This window comes from Saccoglossus kowalevskii, chromosome 2, assembly GCF_978046115.1.
Source record: "Saccoglossus kowalevskii chromosome 2, keSacKowa6.1, whole genome shotgun sequence".
Classification (NCBI taxonomy): Eukaryota; Metazoa; Hemichordata; class Enteropneusta; family Harrimaniidae; genus Saccoglossus; species Saccoglossus kowalevskii.
The window spans coordinates 22,135,610-22,159,943 of NC_140642.1; the positions used below are offsets into that span (position 1 = coordinate 22,135,610).

The 24,334-nt window shown below is 34.9% G+C and overlaps 2 protein-coding genes and 1 long non-coding RNA gene across 3 annotated transcripts; 1 reads left to right on the forward strand and 2 right to left on the reverse strand.

The window, feature by feature from the left end:
* Positions 1 to 265: 265 nt before the first annotated feature.
* Positions 266 to 12,729, forward strand: LOC100373089 (tetratricopeptide repeat protein 8-like). The gene is made up of 11 exons (XM_085492888.1): positions 266 to 584; positions 1,873 to 1,993; positions 2,123 to 2,340; positions 3,471 to 3,560; positions 3,849 to 3,979; positions 5,263 to 5,461; positions 5,943 to 6,082; positions 7,865 to 8,039; positions 11,316 to 11,438; positions 11,845 to 11,928; positions 12,144 to 12,729. The coding sequence occupies exons 1-11, from the start codon at positions 477 to 479 to the stop codon at positions 12,258 to 12,260; spliced, it is 1,506 nt and encodes a 501-aa protein (XP_085349014.1). The 5' UTR covers positions 266 to 476; the 3' UTR covers positions 12,261 to 12,729.
* Positions 12,730 to 12,793: 64 nt separating this feature from the next.
* LOC144342576 (uncharacterized) lies at positions 12,794 to 16,877 on the reverse strand. Its single transcript, XR_013418797.2, has 4 exons — positions 16,715 to 16,877; positions 15,878 to 16,015; positions 14,590 to 14,697; positions 12,794 to 14,218 (listed from the first exon to the last, which is right to left on the reverse strand). It is a non-coding gene; the product is annotated as an uncharacterized LOC144342576 (long non-coding RNA).
* Positions 16,747 to 24,275, reverse strand: LOC102806350 (uncharacterized). The gene is made up of 6 exons (XM_006824726.3): positions 24,162 to 24,275; positions 23,586 to 23,691; positions 22,171 to 22,249; positions 21,397 to 21,496; positions 20,031 to 20,155; positions 16,747 to 16,949 (listed from the first exon to the last, which is right to left on the reverse strand). The coding sequence occupies exons 2-6, from the start codon at positions 23,680 to 23,682 to the stop codon at positions 16,880 to 16,882; spliced, it is 471 nt and encodes a 156-aa protein (XP_006824789.2). The 5' UTR covers positions 23,683 to 23,691; positions 24,162 to 24,275; the 3' UTR covers positions 16,747 to 16,879.
* Positions 24,276 to 24,334: the final 59 nt, after the last annotated feature.

Sequence of the window (24,334 nt, forward strand, 5' to 3'; positions counted from 1 at the left end):
TGTTTTTATTTTGTTCATATGATATCAACTTAGTATCAAAAGTATGAAGGAAGGGAATTTCGATGAATTATAGAGAGGATATATTAATTCTTACACGCGATATTATTCTTTATTTCCTGTCTACAGTGCACGTATAGTATGTGTTTCTCGAAAATTACAAAATGCAACAAAACATACACGAGAACGATAGTTTGTTGACAATTTTACTCAAGAAAAGACAAAAGAACGTATAATAAATGTCGTTAGTGGCGCTGTACCATATTGGGCAGCCATTTTGAATTCCAGATTCTTGTGAGCTGCGCTGTTTATTTACATAACACTGTAGTTATCGAACTCGAAGCTCATGGTTTACTGTGTTTAGACCACAGTAATTCCCAGTAAACATTTGTTAACGATTCTGCAGACTGAATTTTCTAAATAAGAAAAACAACCCAAATATCATAATCACATCGTTTCCAATCAGAGATACAGTAATAATGGGAATGGATCCAATGTATCTGGCTGTCAGCTTCTTCAGAAGAAGGAAATTTGAAGAGAGTGCGGCGCTTTGTAGTCAGATTCTTGAGAAAAATCCGTATGATCAGGTATGTATGAATGTTAATTCGTTATAAAGTTGAAGTGTACTTAGCTGTAGTTGTGGATTTCACAGGTGTCTGTTTTTTGGCGTTTCTGTTACATCAGTAGTCTGATTCGTTCGTCTATCGCAGATACCAATATCGCTTACTGTAAAATGACTAATTCTCACTGGGTTTAAAATCTGCTGATTTAGCATTTCAGACATATTCAGTGGGTTTTAAATTCACGTTTTTATCATTTTGATAATTTGTGTTCTATGCTAAATTTTACATATTCACTCGGTTGTAATTTGGCTCATTTTCCAGTCAGCGAAATAAACAAAATTACATTTGTAAAACCCAGTGAACAGTTAATCCTTTTTCAGAATCGCCCTGGTAAATAAAAGACGTTTCGACCCTGGTTTGGATGGTCTGGCCCAAAAACAAGTTGGTCGTTACGGCCTTGGTATAAATTATATTTGATGTGTTCATATCTAATAAACATGCATGTCATGACTGTATTAGATGCATAGAATCTGGTACACCCTAGCACTCTATTGAGTCACAGATTTGAAATTGCAAGCTGACCTATTTGCGTTTTCCAATAGACCATTTTCCGTTCACTGCGAGAATCACGCGTTTTGAGTGAAATTGAACGTAAAAACAGGACAAACAAATGTCATAGTGTTGTAGTGGCATCTAACATCGCGCGGGATTCGACAAACGAGAAAGTATTTTGGGGGACATTTCCATGCTTTAATAATGTGCTGTCCACATTTGATGATAGGCAATTTCGATTAAGTGAGGGTATTCAAAAGCAATAATTACCTGTCAAAGATCGGCCGGTCGATGTGAGCTACGAAATAAAGAAATTCGAGTTCAAAATCAAATTGTTTGATTTTTGCTGCAGACGTTTGAGGCGTGTCTTTCATGCAACTTGCTAGATCTCGCAGTTGAGCGGAAAATCACCTATTGATCTGCGTTAAATTATGTCACTGAGCATTATGTAATATAATTAAATTATTCAATAAATAAGTAAACAAAAACTAGAAGAGCAACAGATGTATTTTTAACAGTTGTTGAAATAATTTAGTAAAGACTTTGTTCAGGCAAGATGCTCCCCTGTGATTCACATCAAATCACCCAAAACCCAAAGGGAAGTAAGCACAGTTGGGATAGAAATAACTGCTGTTATCGTTTGTGTACGTTGTCCATGCATGCACACTTGAACAGTTCCATGTGCTGTACGATGTTTATGTCAGTTCTACTTGCAGTATAATTTTGTAATCATAACAGACTGTATATAATTTAATTGCAGGCTGCATGGTCATTGAAAACAAGGGCTCTAACAGAGCAGGTATATGTAGATGAAGTAGAGGTTGATGAAGAAGGAATTGCAGAAATGTTAATGGATGACAACACCATAGCACAAATTGCACGTGAGAAGAAAAAATTTATATTTTATTTGAATATAATGTAATTATGGTATAGCTGTACTTCGAATACAAAAGATGATATATAACAATATGACTTTGTATATCTTGATTTCATCTTCTTTATCATGATAGGACCAGGCACATCGCTCAAGTTACCAGGCACAGGACAGGGAGCACCAAGTGCAGGTGTTAGGCCAACAACACAGGGTGGACGACCTCTTAGTGGTTTCGCTAGACCAGGCACTCAAGGCCGACCTGGTACCATGGAACAAGCACTGAGAACACCTCGAACTGCACATACTGCTAGACCAGTGACCAGTGCATCAGGTCGATTTGTTAGACTTGGAACGGTGAGTTGCCGATTGCACCACTATCATATGTGCAATTATTTTATTGTGTTTATTAATTGAAGCATAGTTTTAAACTTTATGCTCATAAAAAAGCTGGAGATCACTGTGGCTATAAAATTATATGAATGAAGGATGTTATATGTAATTGTAGAAAGTTGAATGTGTTCTAAGATAGTGTTTATTTAAAGGAGGTATGTAAGAGATGTGAAAAACACGAAGGGCGGATGCCAAGTGCGGAGCACACTTTTAGAAAGGGGACAAGGGCAAACGAGAAAATAATAGAGCACAGATCCACATACCATGTAGGTCGGACACGCTAATACAATACTGTGCGGATGGTAAGAAAAATTCAGAAGACTGACTTGCAAATAAAAAGTGCTCAAAAACACTATGAGTCGATGACAAAATTAAAATAATTAAAACTAGGCTTTTACTGACTTGAAAAACAGCCCTTTAAAAGCTCAGACTGGCGCCAAAATTAAAAGCAGGAACTGACTCACTGACTTGCAAAATTAAATAAAACGGTCGATTTTTCTCACATTTTGCGTTTTTGTCTGGCCATTTCAGGGCTAGCCATAAGCTGTGGTTCATAGCTCTCTTAGTTGGCGATTGTCATTTTCATTTGGCGTACATTGCCGGCCCGAGAGTGTGACTTACAAAATAATATGGCCCCAACAAGTAAGTTTAAAATTAGTTGTCTGTCACTGCAGTGAGCGACAAAACAGTAGCTGGGCATGACAGTGCTTGATTTTATTTATTTTCAATTCTGTCATTTACTTCTCATCAGTCATAGCCTACTTTAATTATTTCAATTTATCATTGACTTGTAGTCTGTGTTATTGAACGGTAATTTTGCAAATCAGTCAGCTACTGAGTTTAACATCTTGGGCTAACTATTGTTTTCACCATCCACACGCTATTGTATCAGTGCGTCCAAACTCCATGGTTTATGGATCCGCACTCTATTGTATTCTCGTCTGTTCTCGGTCCTTTTCTAAAAGTGCGCTTTGCATCCACCCTTTAGAAAATAGAAAATATTTATGATATAGTGGGACAGTGTGTGATATGTGTTTGATTTACAATATCAGCTAATCATCTGGTGTTTATAGAAGTGTTTTAATTCTATGCAGGCATCAATGTTATCCAATCCAGATGGGCCTTTTATCAATTTACCAAGGCTGAATTTTACAAAATATGCTCAGAGGCAAACTCTAGCCAAGGTGGGTGTGTAGTTCTTTGATGTAATTTTAAACTTCCCATAATGACTTGTACACCATATAATATAACTGTGACAATTAATGTGCTGTTTAAGCCACTAACCAAAAAGTCTGTTGCTAATACCCATTTATGTTCTATTTGCTATATATGTCATATTTTCTAAATTACATCACATATAGGAAAGCTTTGTTTCAGTTTATTTTTTTACTAGCAAATATTGTAACCCGTGTAGATTCAGATCAACAGGAGTACACATGTTAGGAACTAATCTTTTTTGTTTCCTTTGAAAGGCTCTGTTTGAGTACATATTTCATCATGAAAATGATGTGAGAAACGCCCTGGAATTGGCTTCATTGGCTACTGAAGCCTGTCAGTTTAAAGACTGGTGGTGGAAAGTCCAGCTAGGAAAATGTTATTACAGGTAGGTAGTGTACATCAAATTACCTGGTACTTGGATGGTGGTGCTTTATTTTTTCCAATATTATTACCTTGATTGATTGTGGATAGGATAGGAGATTCTATGTGGATCATACACAGTACATTGCTTAAATTATAGTCCAATAGAAATATATGAATGAATAACTAAAATAGTCATCACTCTTTGTCTGCATTTACCATATTTACACCACACTGTATTAGAAGTAAATATAAACCAACAATCTCCTTTATTGTATACTGTTTCATTAAAATATTACTGATAGTTCTCATACCCCTGTGAGTATGTTAACAGGAATAAAGGGCTACTTTTGGCGCCGAAGTCTGTCAAATGTCTTGCCTGGCCGAGGCTCTAAAAGTGGCTGTTAATTTCCACTATAACGCATGAGTAGGGGTACAATAATGAAGTTATAATTTTAGTTTTAGATGTGTCTTTTTGTACAACACCATTGTGGGTTGTGTGTACAAGTGTTAATTAACTTGTTTTGTGTAGAAGGACAACAAGTGAATGATGAGACCAATGACCTGTACAGTGGTATTGCACCTGATAAACCTACATAATGCTTTCCATCATAAATCATCTGCTTAACTGATTCTGTAGAATGACTATGCATTCACACAGCTCGTCAATCTTGAAATGGTTTATTCAAATTGATTGCTCAAACAAGTGTCCCATTTTTAAATTGTGAAGGCAAAGTTCTTTTCTTTATTTGGATCTTGGAGTATATAACTAAATAAACCTTATTCTTGGGGCAGAGCTACACCACAGAATGCTGTACATTTCTATGACGTGCACCACTGTACATTTATTTTTATTGGCTCCGTGCGAGCTACTATGGAACACCCTGTCAGGAAGGAGATGATGAAAAAGATAAAGTCAAGAAAAAGCTCAATAAGACAACTATAAGACAATCCTGATCAACCAAATTTGTATATGTTGCATGTGTAGGGGTAATCTTGTTACACTGTTCAAGAGAGTCTCGAAAACTAGCCCAAAGTTTTCGACCACCACTGCCAGGCACTGAAAATGCCAGGATGTTTGCTCCAGAGAATAAAAAACGTGAGGTGCTGGAGTCCATGATGGAAATGCCTGAAAACCATTGGGAGTATTATACTAAGGAAATAATGAAAATAATAAAAGTTTGGTGCCTATACAATGTCACAATGGGACAATATATCCCTTGTTTGTTGGTTTGAAAATCCCTGTTAATGTATCATAATTCAACATGAACAGTACTGATATTAATACTTGTCATCTTTAACTCTCAGATTGGGTTTATATAGAGAAGCAGAGCAGCAATTCAAATCGGCATTAAAACATCAGGATATGGTTGACATATATTTGTACTTATGTAAAGTTTACACCAGGATAGATCAACCACTTACTGCAGTGGAGATTTATAAACAAGCACTAGAGAAGTTCCCAGGTGAAACAGCAGTGCTAACTGGTATTGCAAGAATATATGAGGTAAGCTCAAGAGAGCATAATGTAATCCAAGTTACATCTCTTGTGATTTGGGGTTATTGCATTCACAAGACACTAACAACACTATTATTTCAATAGTAATTTTTGGTGGGGTTCCACATGTGAATAGTGAGGGGGGGGTGGGTAGTTACATAGAAGGAAACTACCGGGGGTACTTATAGATCTCATAAAATCATTTGATCATTATTTCAATCTTTTATTAAAGTTGTGTGCAACTGTAATTTAATATAATATTCAATTCACATCACATATGTTTGTAATTCCAGTAATTTATGCACGTTGGATGTTTAAAAAGGGAAATACAATTTTATCTATGCTCATCACAGATTAACTATTTGCTGATTAAGAATAGATTAAAACAGTCATTTAATGGACTTACGAGAAATAAAATATAACAATTACTGCATCGGTTGATTTCTACAGTTTCCAGTGACTATAAACTTACAATCTGCATTCTTTTCAGGGACTTAATGACTTGCCGAATGCTACCAAGTTCTACAAGGAGGTTTTACACTATGATAATACCCATGTTGAAGCTATAGCTTGTATTGCAACTAATTATTTTTATTCAGACCAGCCAGAAATAGCACTTAAATTTTATAGGTATGACCTTTCACATCAACAGAATGATTATTAGTCCCCGTTCGGACGAAGTCCAAAAACGGGGACTTATAATTCGGTCTCCGTCTGTTCGTGCGTCCGTGTGTCCGTCCGTCCGTCCGGAGTCATATCTCAGAATTCCTTGGATCGATTCCGTTCATTCTTTGCATGTGCCTTGTACTTTATGTAGGACATATGCACATGCAGTGGTTTAGCGATTTGATTCAAAATGGCCGACTGGCAGCCATCTTGTTTTTTGAAAATGTTGTATTTTGGACATGCTTTGTCAGTTTTCATTCAAACTTGGTACATAGATTATACATGTTAGGATACATGTCCATGATGATTTATTTCACAATTGGATCAAAGATGGCCGACTGGCAGCCATCTTGTTTTTTGAAAATGTCCTATTTTGGACATGCTTTGTCAGTTTTCATTCAAATCTAGTACATAGATCATACATGTTAGGATACATGTCCCCGACCGTCCGTGAGTTCTTAAGTCTGTCCGTCCGACCGTCTGTGTCCGTCTGTCCGTGCGTTAGTCTATCCAACGTCATATTTCAGAATCCTGTGGACCGATTCCGTTCATTCTTTGCATGTGCCTAGTACCTTATGTGGGACATATGCACATGCAGTGGTTTAGCGATTCGATTCAAAATGGCCGACTGGCAGCCATCTTGTTTTTTTGAAAATGTGGTATTTTGGACATGCTTTGTCAGTTGTCATTCAAACTTGGTACATAGATTATACATGTTAGGATACATGTCCATGACGATTTATTTCGCAATTGGATCAAAGATGGTCGACTGGCAGGCATCTTGTTTTTGTTTTTTTATGCGGTATCTTGGACGTGCTCTGTCAGTTTTCATTCGAATTTGGCATGTACTTTATACATGTTAGGATGCATGTCCATGACAATTTGTTTCCAAATCTGGTCAAGGATGGCCGATTGACAGCCATCTGACTTTTTGGCCTTACTACTATATTTCCACAATTTATGTACCATTTTCATTCGTATTTGGCACATACATCATACATATCAGTGTGTTTCATAATCAGATCAAAGATGGCTGAATAACGACTGTTTTATTTTGGCCATATTACTATGACACAAAACACGTGTTTTGATGTAAATAAACAATCTGTTGTATACTCCACTTGGAACTCAAGTTTCAAGGACACGCTCGAGACAACCCCTCCGCTTTAATATGACGAGCACAAAGAGAACTTAACGGAGACTGTGTCATTTTCAATGACTTGTTACAATATGCAGTACCTTCTGTCAGTTGGTCTGTCTGATTTTTGCTACGTGACATTTTTTAATTTTTCATTAGCTATTCAACCAGCAGGCAAGAAATGTTACATTTAAATGTATCAATCCCCCTCTATGTTTCTTCTTATTGATGAGAAAAAAAATGACCCACACTTTCTTTGTTTTTAATTGTTTCCAAGTTTCAGAGTCTTTTTTGGACAAAACAAATAATTTTACCACTCGAAAAAACATGTTTTGTTAACAGTCAAGGTAATGAAACAATTACTATATTTGCTCAATTTGAAGCACACATAGATCATCAAAAACTGTCTTGTATGCTGGATCATTGAAGTATTATTTATTTTGACCATAAGCACATGTGCTACTAATAGTCTTGGTGTTATGAAATGAGTATGGTACACTTTCAAACTTTCCTTCTTTGTGTAATATTTAGTAAAATCTGCCACAATTGCATGCTTTTATTATTGCATGGTGACCATAGACTGATAAAGTGTCATTATTTGTATTCAGGAGACTACTACAGATGGGAGTGTACAACACAGAGCTATTCAACAATCTTGGTTTATGTTGTTTCTATGCTCAACAATATGATATGACACTGAATTGTTTTGAACGTTCATTAAATCTATCGACTGATGATTCCGCTTCTAGTGACTGCTGGTACAATATAGGGCATGTGGCCTTGGTAAGTAATTAGAGGTTATAACACAAAAATCCTTGTATGAAACCGTGCATGATCGTGTTTGGAAAAGTTGAATGATTTGATTAGGTGTGCCAAGGAGTTAGATCTATCAGTAAGCGTTCTTGAAAAAGACAACTACTGGATAGTATCTATTTCGAATTTAAACCAATACAGTAAAACCTGTCAAAACCGACCCCTGGATAAACCGACCTACTGTCAGAACCGACCGATTTATGTAGCCCCGAAATTTCTCCATAGACGCCTATGTTAAAACAACCTGTGAAATCCGATCACTGTTTACTCCGAACACCAACCGCATTGATCGGTCCCAAGTCCAATATTCACACTGAATACATCGACCATCCGACCAGTTGCACCACATCCGCTGTCTAGTAATTCGGTCTGCCCGACCTAAAAAGTGTGCTTTGTGTCCAAATTCCGCAAACGTCACAGAAACAATACCAAATCTCACACTACAAGTAACGTCCCGTGTAAAACAATGGCAACTGATTACATTTTTCACACCACACGCCCATGCATCGCGTGGTGTCTGGACAGTATAATGACCCCGGATATAAACAAATGATCGGGGTCATCACCTTCAATTGCGGTGAAGCACACTGCATTATCACTTCTTCAACGCTCAAAAGACATTGAGTTTTCTTCTTTCCATAACGATTCTGATCGACAATTTTGTGCTTTCGAATGTTTCCGTAAAGGGGGCTTCAAGATTGAAATTTATGATGACGAAGAAGCAGACAACAAAGAATTCGGAAACCTTATTTAGCAAGTTGCAGACCCGCAAACACAGTGTAGCATTGTAGAATACCTCCACTTTGATGAACGTATACTGACTGAAGCAATGTATGATGGCGAGTGGGAGCAACAGATTGTTGAGAATTTTATTGCAGACAAAGAAAACCATGAATCTATAGACAACAATGACATAAATTGCAACGACAGTCAAATTATTGACCCCCACAACGACAGTGACTTGACGCATGGCGATGTGCTAGACATGTTGACAAGATTACAGAACAAAGACTCCAGTTACTTGACAGATATCCAAAATTTCATAATTCGAACGGAAAACAAAATCGTTGAAAAAAAGATGTTCTTTAAAGTAGTCATGTCATCCAAAATAGACGCCTTCAGTTACGATACGCAATACTTACCCGGTCTGTTCGAATAGTTATTTTAATGTCAATTGATGTCATGTACATACCATAATATTTTTGTCTTGTTTGGTAAATTATTTTATTGAAACAATACAATAAATGCACATTGTAAATACATGTAGAATCACCGGAGGCAAACTCCGATGTCTTTCATTTGTCCCGTGTTTACAGCACATGTAATTGTTGTTTCAATCAAAGTCACGCCCACCCTGAATAAACTGACTTCCTCTGAAAACCGACCATAGATCCCAGTCCCAGTCATGGTCGGTTTTGACAGGTTTTACTGTATATTTTTTTGTCTTAAGGATGAGTGAGACCCAGGTTCGTGGCATATTTTTGGACATTTTTTTTTTTTTTGCATATTTTCAAAGTTAATTTTGTACTTTGAAGAGTGCTAAATATTAATAAAAATGCGATGATAAACAGCTACACGTGTCATTGTTTTTCTATGGGCTTAACGACGGGCTAATTAAAATAGATCGGCAGGGGATTATGCAAATCACTGACTCGTTCTCGTTGAAAGTTCTGCTCATGCGACACTCAGTCATAACATCAACAACATGGCTGCCACCGATGCTAACACGTTTATATCTTAAAAAGTCCTCGTAAAAAGAAAAAACCTGGTCCGCCAAAAAAAAGAAAAACGCATAAATGCAGAGGCACAGTTCGAGCTAAAATTATCTGATGCTGGTTCATACTACGACCAAGTGCTTTCTTGAGTTCTGACTCTGATTCGGGCTGATCAGTGACACGATGACCCTCGACCACAGTCCCTCTTTGTTGAGGGACTGTGTTTTGACGAAGCAGCAATGCCGTCCAAGAAAATTAATATTACACGATTCAACGTCTTTTTTGAGTGCAAATCATTTTGTGTAATATATTCATAGTTTAGACAGCTCACGTGGGTGGTGCTACGGCAACAACTGTTTTTACTTTCAACGGACACGACCAACCGGACGCGACAGGACTGAAGACTAGATAGAACTTCCGGATCGAGCTTTGTTTCTTTTATCACGCTAACAAGACTAACATGGCTTATGACCTAATCCCACGTATTCATTACACTTTGCGTTTATTTATGTGATAAGATTAAATCGTTGTCCTCTCATGTTTACTCAGTAAACAAGTGATGCCATTTTACCGAGTGGTTTCCGAAACTTCGCTGCATTTTCCCCAAAAATATTCGTCGCTGTATGATTATTTTCGTCGATTGGGACGTCAAACATACGAGTATTATCAAAGCAAATTACCATGAAAAAAAATTATCATTTCAAATAGGTTTCCAGTCGAGTAGAAAGACAAGAAATTACTTTTATGCAAATTTGCCATTTTCGAGCCTTTCATTTTGGCACTATTATGCGTAATACTTTAATAGACGTCTGACAGACACAGGATTAATGGAACAGTTCAATTTTTTCACAGAAGATTCTCATCTAGTACACCAATAACTGTACGTATCACATTATTCGATGAACTTATTAAAACGACAGAAATCTTGAGTAGAATAAAAACAAATGGTAATTTATTCATAAATTGAAAAGTTTTAATTTTTTACTCCCATTTTGAGAAAACTAAGGCTCACATCGTACTGTCCGGACACGGCCCTATTCCCAGTTTGCTGATCAGTTGATAACAATAGACAGGATTTCTGCAACTCAGTATATTTTCCGTACGTCTGTTTTGAGTGAAAAAAACTCAAAAAAGCCTATTTTCGAGAGAAACACACATACACTTCACTAGTTTTAGATAAAAAAAAATATATTCACACAATTCACACACAGAGCTAACTAAAAATATATAACATATAGGTGTACAAATGCCACCTTCATTGTGAAATACAGGTTTGAATATAAGCGCCCACAAACCTTGGTCTCTTCCTTAAATCACTCGATAGCTTAACTGATAAAAACATGTGACTTTGCATTTGATTTCCCATGCAAACGCTCCACAATACTTTGTGGTACATTTTAATGGTGAATGGAACAAAGTATGCACTGTTTCATTTCATCAAGAGTGAATATATAGTAGGAATTTGCCAAAGTATAAAGGTGAACTATTGCTGGTGAAGATGAGTTAAGTACTGACTCTCCTTTATTTTTAGGGAATTGGCGATATGAATTTAGCATACCAAAGTTTTCGACTGGCCATTACTTTCAACAATGATCATGCTGAAGCCTATAATAATCTTGGAGTATTGGAGTTGCGGAAAGGACATATGGAACAGGTAAAAGATTTACTCATATACCGAGTATCCCAAGTTAGGTAGTTTTTTCCCAATGCCAGTAGAAAACGTTTTATAAGATTTGTGTCACAATTTGCACTCTGACAGGATTCCATGTACAGCGTGTACCATATTGCTGCCACGTCTGACATAAACAAGTAGAACATGTTCAGTGAATTTTTGAATGTTGGAACAAGTGCAAATATGCTTCGAAGCAATGCAATGCAATCCAGGTTTTTACGGAATGCTAAATTCTAATGCTTTTGGTATCAGATCTAAGAATGTTGTCATAGTTAGAATACTTGTAACATCTTGGATTGAATTCTTCATTCAGTGAAGTACCACGGTACCTAACCCCATATGAATATACAATCTATGGAACTCGTATCCTTGTCTTTGTTCTCCACAGGCCCGTGCATTCTTTCAGTCTGCTCAGATGTTAGCACCACATACATATGAACCATTTTATAACTTTGCTGCATTGTCTGATCAGGTAAAGTAAAGCTACATTTAGTCATTTTTTTTGAACAAGGGGAAAGTTATTTTTAAAAACTAGGGGGAGCCGTTTCAAATTGCAGCTTGATTGAAAAAATGGTACATGTCCTGTACTTGCTCAGGTTGTGCATTTCTACTATTAAAATTACTCATTTTCTTTTCAAAATCATACCCTCCCATTCCTTACTTTACTGTTTTATTTATCACTACTAGGTTGGAGATCTGCAGAGCAGTTTCAACAATGCAAAAAAGTCAGTAACAAATTACGCTGAACACTGTGATTCTCAAGAACTATTTAAACAGCTCAGAAAACACTTTTCTATATTGTAAATTTAAAATGTTTCGTTGATCATTGTACTTAAGTGATGTATATATATATATATATATATATAGAAGCATTCTTTGCTGAATCTAATTTCAGCTCATACTATTGAATATCTCAACACATTTAATGATGAATCTGCGGTGAAGTAGGTTGCTCCAAACGTGTTGGTTCTAATGAGTCACTTTGAAAGCGCTTGTGAAGGGGTGAGCATCAAAAATGAATGAACATACTTTATTAAAAGTGCTGTCATGTTTTAGTTTTGCTTCTTGTGCTGGTCTGTCTAATGCCCTGAATGTAGTGGAGATGCCAAGAACTACCCAAGTTTATGAACCTCTCAACTGAGGGGGAAATGCATGGAGATTATATAAGCATAAAAGCACATTGCAACAGTGTATTTGTTAAGCACCCCAACAAACTATGTATGAATCATCCGTCCATGTGGTATGTAAAATAATTAAATTACATAGATATATACACATTTGTGAATGTCTGTTTTTTTCTTTCTTCCATACATTCTAGATAATTCAATAGACATCAATTGTGATTTTAATAGTCTATACATTTATTATACATGTTAATATTGGTAAATTCATTAAAATACATATCCACTTAATTTGTAGTCTGGTACTCAAATGATTTTGTCGACCTGTGTCAACACAACACAATACAATACAGACATATGCTGAATACTAGTATTTTTTGGATATAATTTGTGATAATTTAATTACCACTGTTTGCATAAGTCATTACCACCACCCTTGTGGTTGCTAATAACAGCCTTAAAGAAACATCTTGATAATATATACAGGATTTTAAAAGCTAATAGCATGGTTTGCCAATGCCTCAATTTTTGGAGACATGATTGTGGTGGTTATCAAGTGACAACACATTTGGATTCATCCAGCTACGACATCTGATATTAAGATCAGTTTTTGTCATGGCTTTCATGCATGCATTGTACACTCATATACTTCACAATCAAGTCAAAAAAATTTGCAGCCTGTATTGACATTCACATTTCCTATTATGACTACATATTTGATTTGTAATTGGTCAGCTTGTCGACACCACAGCAACACTACACATTGCTGACATACACTGGCTTCAATCAGGACGATTACCGGGCAGTTTCCATTTTACTATAAATGAGTGTGGATTACAGTTTCTCAAAATTTGTGATGTATGGGTAATTGACTGCAAAATGGTTGTGTACATGCAAAAATATTCTGACTGCACTAGCACTGTTTCACTAGCACCGTCAAAATCATGTCAGTGGGTTTCCTGACTCGAACAAAGTCAATACACGTGTCGTCAGATCTGGTTCCGGGATGGCAGAAATGCTTTATTTTTGCCATTAAAATGGCCGCCATTCAGCCCTTATAAATCTGATCCTCAAACGAATACATGTACATGTGTGTGACATAAAGTCTGAGCTTATTGGGCAAGGCATGTCAGAGATATAGGCTCTGAAACGGCAATTGTTTAAATGGCAGTCAGTCAGCCATTTTGAATCTGGTGTGCACCAGGTCACATATGCCAATGTATGCACATGTAAGTGTGAATGAAATATACAACAGAATGGCAGGAACACTTGATTTTGATTTTAATCTCAAATTGAAAGATATTTTCAATTCTAGTGGTGCGAATGCACTTGAGATATGGGTGTCATAAAATGGCATAGACAGAACGACAATATCTTCACATTACCTCTAGTGTGTGCTACCCTTACACAGGAGCTAAAAAGGGGTTGTTTTTATGATAGAAAAATTAATAACCCTGATTAAAGCCAGTGTATGTTCATGCATAATAGTGAATACAGGAGCTAAAATAATAGGTCTTGCTGTTGGTGTGATGAAAGCGTTTGCATTGATTTCGATGATATATTGCACTCTGTTGAATCCTATTATCCTTTGCGTCAACAGTAGCTCACTATTTCATCTTTCTAGATTTTTCTCTGCAACTCCTACACAAATGACAGAAAACATGAATATGCATTATGGTATATTTAAATTTCAATATAACGCACCACGACTTAAAAGTACATCATACATCAGATTAAATTATTAGTTAGTCCTATGTTTAGACCAGGCTAAATTTAGTGTTAATATTACCTTGTGTATTAAAATTTCAATGAAAAAACAAAAATATAATAAACATACATCTGGATAATGTTGTGGCATGAAAGCTTGTTAAGATTTGAAGTTAATGCTGCTCCTAACCTTGAAAGGAGTTTTTGTCTGCATCTCTGTTGCATTGTTATGACAGGGAGAATACAACGATTAAGCTATATAGAAATGTTGCATTGTATTCTACAATATAAAAATAAATTCATACTTTGAAAACTTCAATAATTGTATCCACAGTTGGTCTATCAGTTGAACTCTGGCTCTGATACATCAATACCATTTTACCATTCTTATCAATGATGAAGTCTCCACCCATCTGAATTCAAATAAAAACAATTCAATAAAATAAAGTTTTGCAGGTTGGTAGGTTTCATCAGTTATTTTTTTATCCAGCAGTATATCATACACTGAATGATCTTGCATTGAAATTTTAACATGCACATATATTTATTAAAACAAAATGGCCACTAGTCATCCAATTTTTAATCTGATCTGAAAAAAACAAAAACAACATGCACCAAAGAAACATTATGTGCCAAGTTAAAATTGGACAAAATTTGACAAAATGCATGATTGAGATCTGTATCCAAAACAGAGGGAATGCATCATTTCATTGATTTTTTTAGCTTCAAAACTGACTTCATTCAGTAATATTTAATTGAATTTATTTATTTATTGCTACTCTTTTAAAGCAGGGGCTCGCTTTTATAGGAGCTGCAAAATTAAAGATACATTTCTTAAAATAAGTACAAGAAATACTGTTATAGAATCAAAAAACAATTGAATGTGAATATGCGCAACATATGCATGTATGGAGTTTTGAACATGATCAGTCAATGCATGAGATGTGGCTCTGGAATAAAATGACTACCAGTCGGCCATTTGGAATTCATTCTGAAAAACAAATATATTTAAGATCCCATTATGTCTGATGTAAATAAATATAAAGTTTGAATGAAATATGTTCACAGAAAAGCTTGATTTTAATGAATGTTTAGCACAAAAATTCGCATTTCAGTAATCATGAACGGATTGGCACATGTATTGCAAGATGTATATGCAATGGTAGAATGTGATTGATCAATTTAAGGCATGTTAGATATACAGACTGAGGTCAATCCAAATGGGAACTAAACCAACAGTCAACATGTTATATACATGTATTAAGTTACCTTTCATTTCACGTTTATTAAACAAATTCATTATATAGCACAATCACCACACAGTGTCTCTATTAGTAGCTCATGTATTTAAAGGGCGACAGTCGTCATGCTGCGCCCTGTTCGATATGGGACTCATAGCAACGTATACAACGCGTGTAAAATACATTGTTTATTTACATGAAATTCAAACACGCGCTGCGCGACGACCACCGCACTTTAATATGTACATGACAGGTGTATTTATTGTGTCATATATTATAATAATCCTGTGTACAATACGTTAGTGAGCAAATATGGTATAGATTATTGTTTCAAACTGACATATTATTTTACCTGTTGTAAATCTTCTTTTTCTTTAGTGACATGCTTTGGTAGCTCCTTGCCACTTGCAATATGTTCAGCATAGTACTGCATGATTTCTGTTTTCCACACTTTGTAGAAGGAGTGGCTGAGACCAAATATCTGATATAACTGACAATCAAATATACAATGTTATTATCCTTGATTATTTAAATCATTTGCAAAGTGTTGCTAAATGGAATTTGATACTTATTAAGGATGACATAGGGCATTTGACCTAATTTAATAGGACTGAAAAGTAGTATTTTATCAGGGTTTATTAATGAAGGCAACACAAGTCACTGAATATATGTAAAATCTAAAGCACCATAGTTATTATTCAGTATTCAACTATGTTTTTTCAAGCATAATACATGTATACATTGAGACTTGTATCACAAACAATGTCGTACATGGTACTGAATACTGTCATTACATAAATAGTAACATTTGTGTACTGTTGGAAAGTTTATTCATAATTATTCTAGAAATAGCTCTGAACCCACAGTGTTGTAAGAGTTGCCAGCAATATTTACAATTTGTCATAGACTGCTTACTCACTACCCATGGCTCTTTGGAAAAAATATTGTAAACCAAAATTGAACAAAATAACATGCAGTTATGTGATTGCTATGCACCAGTGTAACATTGGTGAGAGTTAGAGAAATAATATGTCTGTTTATTTGTTTGTTTAGTCTGAACAGTCATCCCAATTTGCTGTGCGTCCAGTTAATTTTATCATATGGCAGTGCTTCAGTGGGCAGCTATAAGTCTACAAGAACGAAATTGGCCACGCTTACAAAACAGTGGGCTTAGAAACCGTTTACATACTTTCTTGGAGGGATCCAATAGCATGTCAAAAGGACATTCTATTTGCTGTATCCAATTCAAACCTGCTTCCTGAGAGTAGAATGAGACCACGTACACACGACCTCCAGCAGACTCTATCTCTTCTCGTCTTTGTATGATCTGTGTAACGTGTTTACGTCACGGTAGTCAAAGGGAATGGCGTAGCAGTATAAGTAGAACACTGTCCTTGCCAATGTAATCAGCTAACGTTACTTCTCTAATGTAAAGAAAAAAAGATGAGTAATGTAAAATCAAAAGTTGCACTACTGTATAGGATCATGAAACAATCAAAGAAAGCTTAGAAAGAACTCCCGTGTGCCGAGAGTATTGAAGACACATTAAAACTTAATTCAAAATTACTTGTACTTAAGATATTGATGGAATAGCTGAAAACTAATTATGTAAATCAGGTAACTGATATGAACAAATTTAAGTGTAAAACTAATAAGGTTTGCACAATGTACCAAGTTTCATTGAAATGTGATTAGAACCCAAAAAATATTAATTATTATGCTAATTAGAGAGTTAATATGAACAGATTTTAACCCAAAATTAATCAGGCTGTCTATTGTCCTAGAGCATTTATGTACCAAGTTTTATTCAAATGTGATGATCAATACTTGAGATATCAGTATTAATTAATTAAGTGATTAAGAAGCATACATATTTACCAAAAACTAATATGGTGTATAGTTCTAGGTTCATTGAAATGTGATGGGTACTCTTTAAAAGTTTCATTGAAATCCAATGAGTGGTTTGTAGACATCAGTACAACAGCCATAGAACAGCAAAAAATTAACTAATTATGCAAATTAGGTAATTAATAGGCACAATTATTTATCCCAAAATTAATCAGGTCTCTGCATTGTCCTAGAAAATGTCGCAAGTCTCATTGAAATGTGATGATTAGTACTTGAGATATCAGGTGAAAAGCTGAAAATTAACTAATTATGCTAATAAGGTGATTAATATGCACAAATATTTACCCAAAAACTAATTAGGTCTCTGCACAGTCCTCAAGTAACTATGTCACAAGTTTCATTGAAATGTGATCATTACTACTCGAAATATCAAAAGCTGAAAATTAATTAATTATGCAAATTAGGTAATTAATATGTACTGATATTACCCTAAACACTACCAGGTCTGTGCAGTGTCATATGACATCTATGTACCAAGTTTTATTGAAATGTTATGATTAGTACTTGAAATATCAGTGGAAAAGCCGAAAATTGATTAATCATTATGTAAATTAGGTAATTAATAATATTAACAGATTTTTACCCAAAACTAATCAAATCTGCGCATTAGTTCAGAGCATCCATGTGCCAAGTTTCATTGAAATCCTATGAGTGGTTCTTCAAATATCAGTGGAACAGTCATGGAACAGCTTGAAATCAGTTAATTATCATTCAAATTAGATAATTAATATTCAGAGATTTTTACCCAAAACTAATCAAATCTGCGCACTAGTTCAGAGCATCCATGTGCCAAGTTTCATCAAAATCCAATGAGTGGTTCTTCAGATATCAGTGGAACATTCTTGGAACAGCTAAAAATCAGCTAATTATCATGCAAATCAGGTAATTAATATTCATAGATTTTTACCAAAATCTAATCAACTCTGCGCATTATCCCAGAGCATCTATGTACCACGTTTCAACAAAATTTGATTAGTGGTTCTTGAGATAACGGTGGAACAAAAAAAGTGACATACATACATGCATACATACATACAGACAGGGTAACTGCAAGGACTCCCTTTTGTGCTTCGCACACGGGAGTCAAAAACATTTGCTTATGTATGATACGATGTGCGAGGCAAGTTTATGCTTGAATGCGATCAGTTTCAAATTAAAAAAACAAGCAGCCTATCGGCTGAGATAGCTACGCTGTTAGCAATGCACATTTCAATTAAAGAACTGAAGACATCATTAGAAAATGAACAATATGTATAGTATCAAAGCAATCGGACTTACAGTTTTTAACAAGAAGTCGGAAATATCACTTTTTACCAAAAATGACCAAAATATTCACCAAAATTAGAGAATTGAAGATACCATCACAAAATGAACAAATCTGAGAGAGGTCTACATGTAGTATCTATATATGTAATATCAAAGCAATTGAACTTTTGGTTTTTTACAAGAAGTCGAAAATATCACTTTTTACCAAAAATTACAAAAATATTCACCAAAATTATAGAATCGAAGATATCATCACGAAATGAACAAATCTGAGAAAGGTCTACATGTAGTATCTAAATATGTAATATCAAAGCAATTGAACTATTGGTTTTTAACAAGAAGTCGAAAATATCACTTTTTACCAAAAATTACAAAGATATTCACCAAAATTAGAGAATTGAAGACATCATCACAAAATGAACAAATCTGAGAGAGGTCCACATGTACCGGTAGTACCTATATATGTAATATCAAAGCAATCGGACTTGTGGTTTTTAACAAGAAGTCGAAAATATCACTTTTTACCAAAAATTACAAAAAATATTCACCAAAATTAGAGAATTGAAGATATCATCACGAAATGAACAAATCTGAGAGAGGTTCACATGTAGTACCTATATATGTAGTATCAAAGCAATTGGACTTGCGGTTTTTAACAAGAAGTCGAAAATATCACTTTTTACCAAAAATGAGAAAAATATTCACCAAAATTAGAGAATTAAAGATATCATTACAAAATGAACAAATCTGAGAGAGGTCCACATGTAGTACCTATATATGTAATATCAAAGCAATTGCACTTGCGGTTTTTAACAAGAAGTCGAAAATATCACTTTTTACCAAAAATGACAAAAATATTCACCAAAATTAGAGAATTGAAGATATCAACATGAAATGAACAAACCTAAAAGAGGTCTACCCAAGGTAGATATACACCAAGTATCAAAGCGTTCAGGCTTGTAGTTTTCAAGAAGAAGTTGAAAAAGTAAAACATTGACACGGACGACGACGACAGACAATCACTCATATGATAAGCTCCGCTCGACAAAGTCGACAGCGGCGCTAAAAAATCATTCATCAAGAACCCAATACCGGTATATTCAGTTGACATTCCTAATTTGAAAGAAATTTGCCCATCTTGACTGCGATCCTGCTCTGATGAATTAAAATAGCTGCCATCTTGAATTGGGTCAAGATATGGCCTAAGATTTATGGTATGTGATTGGTTTAGGCATGTCCAAGATACAGGTACAGATGGATGACCGCACAGAGGTGAAATACATGTATAAATCCCAGTTTCAAGACTTTGTATGATGTTAACGTTGACAAACCTGGAACTACTGGCTTCTACTAGAGTTACGTCGATCGGTGCTTGAGATCCTTCAGTGATAACCAATCCAGTATCATCACCTTGTAGCTTCTTATCAATATCACTCAGCATAGTATCCCATTCTTCCTATTAAAGCAAGAGTATCATATATTGTCATAAAAATGACCACACAATACGACAAACATGCTCCTGATTCTACCCAATTTGGCCAAGCATGATTGAAGATAGGAGCGAAATGGATTGCCAGCATAAATGGTTCCTTTTAATGTACATGTTGATCCGCCAAACAAACAAAATGAATAATTGGAGCTGAGTTGCATGCCAAGTGTTTTGTACTGTTGTATGGTGTGCAAAATTTCGTTAACACTGTCAAAGTGGGCAAAGTTGGCTCCATGGTCAATAATGAAGAAACTAGCAAATTAGAAGTAATGTATAACATAAACATAATATGTCTACAGTATGTGCAGGAAAGGAACTGTGTGAAGCACAATTATCAATGCAAATAGTGACAGAATCAGCAATTCATTTCGTGACATTATTAAGAACAATTACCTGAAAGTTTCATTACGCATATCAAAGCAGAATAGCTACTTGGTATAACACTTATATGCAAGGAATTTGTAATATTTGTAATGAAGATGCAATGTTTTATTCTCCCTTGGCATTATCAACTAAGGGCTGCATGGTGTCAGTCACGTACTTCATGCATCTAGCCATTGTTTTTGTTTTTTTTATTTATTTATTCAGCCAATTGTTATTTTCCCCAGACATCCAATTCTAGTCATCTGTGCTATCACGGTTACTAGTAACCGTGAACCGTGGTGCTATTAAATATCGCCTGTCAATTTATAAGAGGTCTCTCAAAATCATCGTCGGGACATCTTCAGCTGTTCACCAAAAACAAAGGAGGGTGCTCACGATAAATAGAGGGGCGCTAAAATAGAAAAAGGGGAACGAATAAATTATAGAGGGGCACTGCATTGTCTTGTACTTAGAATTAGTAGATTGAGGACATTTTTGATTTGCTATCAATTCAACATCCCGTCATTTGTTTTATATTCATTGCCATATGCTAGGACAACTGTGATAAGGCATATGTTTTAGATACACATGTATGAACCCCCAATCAGATCTATGTATTTACTGAAGTCAAATATAGTAGAATCATGCACAGGTTATGGGAAAATATGCTACATAAAGTTTTCAATAACGTATAAGTGTCATACTGAATGGTAAACAATTCTGTTGGTAAGTAAGAATTTTACACAATACTACTTTGTTTTAGTATGATATCAATTCGTATGCAGCTGAATTCATTATATAAGACATATTGTCTCTATGTTTGAAAATAAATATTCATTTCTCACCTCAGCTTGCATTAAGTCTTCCTTCAACTCCTGGATATCAGAATATTGAAATGATGTTTTGAATAAATCATCTAATTGTGCCATGCAAGTTATATTCAACCTAAAATGAATGAATGAATGATTGTGAAATTAAAGGGTTAGACCCAAAAAATACATTCTGATCCTGCGATCTGCAGATTTGTTGCAAGATACAGAAATACAAAATCAGACTTTATACAGACAGCAAAGCTTTCCCAGACATCTGATTTAATACTGCATACTTAAAATTAATTTAGAAGCTTAATGCTCTTCGTAAAAAATTTCACCATTTGCATGATGATTTAAAATATTGCTTTGACTGTATTCAAATCATTGAATTATTTCACATTTACAATAATGTAAAAATTCTCCTGCTGTCTAGTGAGCATCTTAACACATTGCTGACAAGATGTACATTCCCCAACACATGATACAGATTATATTCTAGTATGTGATTAACACTTTGAGTGCCAAACATAGACTTTTGTCACCTTTTACAAAATATTTACATAAATTTCTCAAAATTTTCCCAAAAATTTCGATAAAAACCTGTAGCCAATAAGAAATAATTTCCATTTGGTTCAAAATTAACCAAACTATGGGAAATACATAAAAATAGGCAGGATGTTGTATCAAAATTTTTGTAGAAAAAATTATGTAGTTTTCAACGGGTTAAAGGAAAGAGTTTTAGCAGCAATTATTTTCTTATGACGTTAGTAGAGGAAAGTACTAATACCGGTAGATAGAAAGCAATACCTGGTTAACATGGATGTATGGAGTGTCATTGCTGGTGCTAAATACTTTCCAGGTGATGCAATAAAATCTTCTATTGAATCTGGTGATGCAATATAAAAAGTTAGTTTTATAGTTACCATGAATAACATGAATGCTTTAAAATAATTTTTTTAAATATTTATAAAACATTATTCTTGTGCCTATTTCAAATCCAAATATTAGATGCTTTTTAATGGCGATAAAAATAATTTGACAACACCCATTACACATGAGTATTTCCTATAAGCATTGATTGTGATGTTTTTGGTTACCATGACAATAAAATAAAATAAATTAAAATATTTATACAACAAACAATATCACATGTTGAAAACAAAATGAAGCCTGCTAGAAAGTTGAGTCTGCATGTTGCAGAATCCAAGACAAGATGGTTACGATGTGCCAATCACGACAGCAGTAGTAGAAAATTTAAAGTGCTTTGACCTGTGATGTTTTCTTAAATAAATGGCAATGCAACTTTCACATTTTGTAAATGTTTTCCTGAATGCAATTATTTATTTAAATGGGACAATCAATCCAGTTTTCTAGACAAGGGAATTAATTAGGGACTAATTTGTATACTTGTATACAAAATCTAATCAAGTCGAAAAATCTTGTAACTCTTGTGGGAAAATTTTGTATATATCTGTTGAAAGTTATAAACACAAAAGCAATCAATATAGCACATTTCTCAGAACATATCAAATTGTAATTTCAATCATTACATAAATGGTAAGAATTTAAGATTTTATTATTTTTTACCTTTAAGTTTTTTTTTTCAACTGCATGTTATAACAGTAAACCGTTTTATTTGTGTTGCTATAAATTTTTGTGGGAATTCGTGAGGATTAAATTTCATAAAAGTCATTGTGACTTAAAGTACACAATCAGTGATGATTGACTTGATGTTCAAATTCAAACAGTAACCTGATGCTCCTCGAATTCTTTGATGATACATCTGATCACATTTAACACATTCTGCTATGAAAAAAAAACATGTCAATTATATAGATCAACACTATGCACATTAAAGCTACTACTACTGGGGAAATTATTACAAAATTTCCAGCAACTTTTCAAGGCTATTCAAACTGCGTTTATATTCAGAATCACTTTCATTTCAATTGGATATTCCATTTTTGTAAATGCTGCTTTTTGAATGACAATGTGTGTTGATACTGTCAGCAGCAGCTGCTGCTTACTGAACATGTTTGAAGATTTCAGTTAAATCTGCTACAAAATTCTTCAGTTTTTTCCCATTTTATCTCATGCAAATTAAAAAAACTTTATTGTACTTTATACACACCATATGCAAATATTTGATTCCAATATCACTACAAGTTTAAATATGATAAATACTATAACTTTAACTGCACATTCAGCAGGCTGGGTGTTACCTTGAGCTTTCTGGCTTGCCTCTGTTGATAGTTTGTGAAGAGTCTTGATTGTTTCACCAACAACATCTTTCAGCTGATCTCTGATGGTAGATGCCATACCTGTATACTGTATTTTTTAATGTACTATAAATTAATGTGGAAGTGCCTCCCATCAGTCATTTGAAATCTGAGGAATTTGTTTTTCTTTGTAAATATTTTATTCAGGTGTACGAACAAAGTACCCATTACGGATTTTTTCTCTCTTTTATCCACAACATTTTTTTTCACCCCCAAGTTTTCAAATGGGTAGTTCCTTAAAACCGGTAACCATTGTCTCTTAATCTTTTATGTAAACTGCGCCGAAATTTGTGTGTGAAATGTGAACCTGAGGGTGGGTTTGTTTGTGGGTTCGTGGTAATGTATAACGAAATAATGACAGTCTCTCAGTATCAAGATTGTGTTGACAAACAAGTGACATGGCCCTCATCTACCTTGAGCAAGTAAACTGAATCCTCACTCGCAATTCAACTCGTAAGTCAATGCAGTATTTTACAATTACACACACCAAACTGTCCCTTTTTCGAATAGCAAACTTACCGAGCGAAAATACGATATTTTCGTTACCACAAACCCTGTCCGGCGGCTGTTCCGTCTTCTGCAGATAGGGAAGGATTGAACTTTCAAGACCCACTGCACTGACAGTAGTACAGCACTTTCGTATTACCGCCGCCAACGGCAACAATCTGTAAACAGAATGCAACCTGTGGAGG